Below are 4,313 nucleotides of genomic sequence, written 5' to 3' on the forward strand. Positions count from 1 at the left end.
TTATAAATCTCTTTAATGTCTGAATTAATAGAAGACAGCTAGATTCTTACATCAGTTTCTATATTCATCTATTGTGATACCACACAGCATAGAGTCTCCAGAAAATGCCACTGTCTGAGATGCATGGGAGTTAAAAAATCAATAACAAGTTAGTATTATAATGAAAACAGATATGAACTGTGTGCCCCAAAAAGATCCACCCCATGGATCCCTAAACTAAACTTTGAGAATACTGTTCTCAGGTTAAGCCTTCAATAGCACCCAACTGGATAGATTTGGTAATGACCATGAGTCTACTCATGGAGGGCTGGATGATCTAAGGAAGTAATAGGTTAAGAATAGATGGTGAATTTGGATATGAAAGACCAAGAACATGCTGAAAGCTGTAACACACCAAAGGAGAGTCTGGACAGTGAAATAATATGGGAAAAGCTGGTAGATAAAAAGAAAAAGCAAACAAGATTATAAACTCTGATTCTAAGGCAGAGACCATCTCTCCGATGCTATCTTTACATTCTCATCTCTGTCTGGATAATTTCTGGTTTATACTAGAGTCAGAACCAATCATTGGTGGTAACAGCAAGGGCCTAAGACTATCTCATAATTAAGATTAATTCTAATTTTCTGGAAGTAAATAGAAGTACTTAACAAATCTGTGGTAAGAGTATTGGTAGTATCTATGGAAATGATATGGTTGTAAAGTTTTGGAACTTATGCTTTTAACACCTATAATCATATTTTTATTCTCTATGATAGTAAAACTAACATGTAATATTTCTAATTTAATTATTTCAGTGCCTGAAGTCAAGCTATATACAATATCTCCAATGGTAGCAAAATCTATATCTGTAGCTAAAGCTAGGATCTCTTCAGGAGCAATAATACTTTTAGTATGTGAAATAGCAAATGACTATATTGGTAGCCATGGTATTTGGAAAAGTCCACAGGAAAATAAGGTGCGATTTTTAGCATTACAAATTAAATACCTATTATTATGGAGGTCATTGGAATGCCAGGAGTATTGCCAGTGCTCTCAGTTATGGGTATTATGTCCTATAACCCAAGAAACAAGTTGGGCCATTTCAATAACTACATCTAAAAAAATAGTATTTACAGGGCCTAACATGGTGTTATCTAGACACCAAGATAACCTGTGACATCTATAGCAATTACATATAAATTATCTGTAGTTCAATTGATGGGCTACAGGAATAACTATAACTTAAAGAACAGTAGTACATATTCTGCTGAAAAATAAGTATCCACAGCTTGTAATGGATGCATCCCTAATCAAATCTGCAACATCTATTGTGCTTAGAGTAGCCATATCTGTTGTGGCTAGAGTACTAATAATTGTGAAAACTTAGGTAACATAAGATAGAATATCTGGTAACTGATATTCTAATCTGTCATAGTTGTCTTAAAGAGCTATCTGAGGTAATTATCCTGCCTTGAGTAGTAATCATGGAACTAGAGTAGAATTTAGAGCACTAGAAGTAGATACAGTAGCAGAAGTACCCATGGTCATTCCATCAGGAGTGGTAGTATTTAAAGCATGTGTGGTACTATTTGTAATATCTGTGGTAGCACCGGTTGCAGTAATAGGTAAATCATTATCCAAAGAATTTGCTGTTACCAGATAGTGAGTTTCTGTATGTAGACCAGCTGTTGTTATCATGTCTGAAGCTGTTGTGATATTGGGAATAGAAATGTGTGTGGCGTTACCCGTAACGCTGCTGGAGTTATCTGCATCAGTAGTATTTACTGCATGTCCTGTAATGTTTATAGTATTGGTGGTGGGAATAGCTGTGGTACTTGGAATGTAAGTGTTTGTAAGGACTGCATCAGAAGTAATAACTGAAGTTGTAGTTTCTGTGTTGAAAATAGGTGTAGCTATTGTGGTAGTATATGCTGTAATGGTATTTCTAGTAGCTCCAGTAGTAGATGTAGTATCTGTAGTGTCTGTATGTGAAGACGTGGAAAAGTCTTGTGTACTAGCAATTATTGTGTCTGGAGTAGTAGAGGAAGCATTCACATCTGTAGTTGTGATACTAACACTAACAGTAGTTGGGCTGTCCTTAGTAGGAGTACCCGTAATACCGCTAACACCTGGTATCATACTGGTAATATTTGTACTGTTGGTATTTGGTGTAATGGTATCTTCAGTGCCTGTGGAGGTGGTATTTAAAGCATTGGTAGGGGCATCTGAAGGGTAAGCTGTGGTGATGTTTCTGGTAAGGGCAGTTGGAGATATATTATCTGTGGTGGCATCAACAGGGGTGTCTATAGGAGATGGAGTTGAAATGACTTGAGTGATAGTTTCTATAGAAGTAGCATTTGTAATCTTTGTAATCACAGTACTTGTGGTGACTCCTGTCACTGCATTTTCATTCCCTGCAGTGGTAATGTTTATAATATTTGTAGTGATTGCATCCATAATAGTCGATGTAGTGCTTGTAGTAGTAGTGTCAATGGCTCTCAGAGTAGAAAAATTTGTAGGAATTAATGTCGTGTGGCTTAAGGCTGGTATGGTACTAGTAGCAGAATGAGGAGTAGAGAACCGTGTGGTGTGTGTGGTAGCATTTTTAACATCTGCAGTGGTAAGGGAAAAGGTAGTAAAGTTTTGTGTAGTAGATAGTAGTGTATCTGTAGCAGTTGCTACAGGAAAGGTAGTATCTGTGGAACTAAGAGTATTAGTAGCTGTACTGTCTGTAGTGAGGTTTCTTGTTGAATTTGCTATGATAGGAGAGGTTCCATGGCCCAGATTTATAGAAGTTAACATTGCAGTATTAGTAGTTCTAAGGGTTGTAGTAGTTGATCCTTCTGGTGATAAAGTGCTTATAAAATCTGTTGCAGCAGGTTCGGTATGTGCAGTGAATTTGTCTGTTGAAGTAACTACTGTATCTAGACTAGTGGCATTATCTTTGGTGCTGGTAGTAGCAACAATAGCATCTATTATTGTGGTACTTTTTGTATCAAGGGTGTTGAAATTAGTGGTGTTCGCATTAGTAAGAGTAGTAAAATTAGTAATTATATAAGTAGTGAAGGTATTATTTGTTGGAAATATGCTCAAAATAGGAGTAGTAGAATTAGGAGTAGAAGTAAGGGTAGGAGTAGGAGTGGTGGGAGGAGTTTGGTAATAAGTAGTCATGACAGGAATAGTATTACTTGTGCCAATAGCATCAGCACTTGGAGAAGGAGTAGTCACAACAGGAATGATATTACCAGGGCTAGCAGTACTCATACTTGTAGAAAGAGTATTAGTCACAACAGACAGAGTATTATTAGTGTTAGTAGCAAGAGTATTTGCAGAGGAAGTGGTCATTATAGAAATACTATTATTAGTGCTGTCACCACCAGACATTGTAGGTGAAAGAGGATTTGTAACAGAAGCATCATTACTAGTGCTAGCAACAACAGTATTTGTAGGTGTAGTTGTTACCATAATAACAGTAGTATCCATAGCATTAGTAATTTCAGATAAAGAAGTAGTCACAATAGAAAAACTACTGCTAGTAGTATCAGCATCAGTACTTGTAAGAGAAGGAACAGTTGTAATTGGAACAGTATTAGTGCTAGTATCATCAGTACTTACATGAGAGGAAGTGGTTATAAAAGAAACATTAGTACTAGTGTTGACATTAGTATTATTTGTTGGAAAAGGAGTAGTTATATTAGAAATAGTAGTACTAGTACTAACATCAGTAGTGTTTGTTAGGGAAGGAGTAGGGGTAATAAGAGCAGTAGTACGAATGCTAACATCAGCAATACTTGTCAGAAAAGGAGTGATTGAAATAGTTCTAGCAGTAGTAATACTTGTAGGGGAAGGCATAGTTGTATTAAGAGTAGTAGTACTAGTGTTAGCATCAGCAGCAGGAGAGAATATGGCTGTGGTATAAACAGTAGCACTAGTGCTAGAAGTATTAGTACTTGTAGAGGAAGAAGTAGTTGTATCAGGAACAGCAGTACTGGTTATAACATCAATAGTACTTGCTGGGAAAGGAGTAGTTGTGATAGGAACAGTAGCACTAGTGCTGGATGTAGTACTTGCAGGCGAAGGAGTAGTTGTATCAGGAACAGCAGTACTGGTTGTAACATCAGTAGTACTTGTTGGGAAAGGAGTGGTTGTGATAGGAACAGTAGCACTAGTGCTGGATATAGTACTTGTAGACGAAGGAGTAGTTGTATCAGGAACAGTAGCACTAGTTATAACATCAAGAGTACTTGCTGGGAAAGGAGTGGTTGTGATAGGAACAGTAGCACTAGTGCTAGCAGTAGTACTTGTACTAGCAAAACTAGTGATAGTCTCAGAA

At 37.0% G+C, this 4,313-nt stretch overlaps 1 protein-coding gene across 1 annotated transcript in view; it reads right to left on the minus strand.

Annotated features, from left to right (window-relative positions):
- Nucleotides 1–1,462: 1,462 nt before the first annotated feature.
- LOC105827065 (probable maltase-glucoamylase-like protein) overlaps nt 1,463–4,313 on the minus strand; it is a 36,980-nt gene continuing 34,129 nt past the window's right edge. Inside the window, 4 exon segments of the mRNA XM_012665086.1 lie at nt 1,463–1,761; nt 2,470–2,571; nt 2,869–3,228; nt 3,313–4,306. Coding sequence (XP_012520540.1) covers nt 1,463–1,761; nt 2,470–2,571; nt 2,869–3,228; nt 3,313–4,306 — 1,755 coding nt within the window.

This window comes from Propithecus coquereli, unplaced genomic scaffold (assembly GCF_000956105.1).
Source record: "Propithecus coquereli isolate 6110/MARCELLA unplaced genomic scaffold, Pcoq_1.0 Scaffold96, whole genome shotgun sequence".
NCBI lineage: Eukaryota > Metazoa > Chordata > Mammalia > Primates > Indriidae > Propithecus > Propithecus coquereli.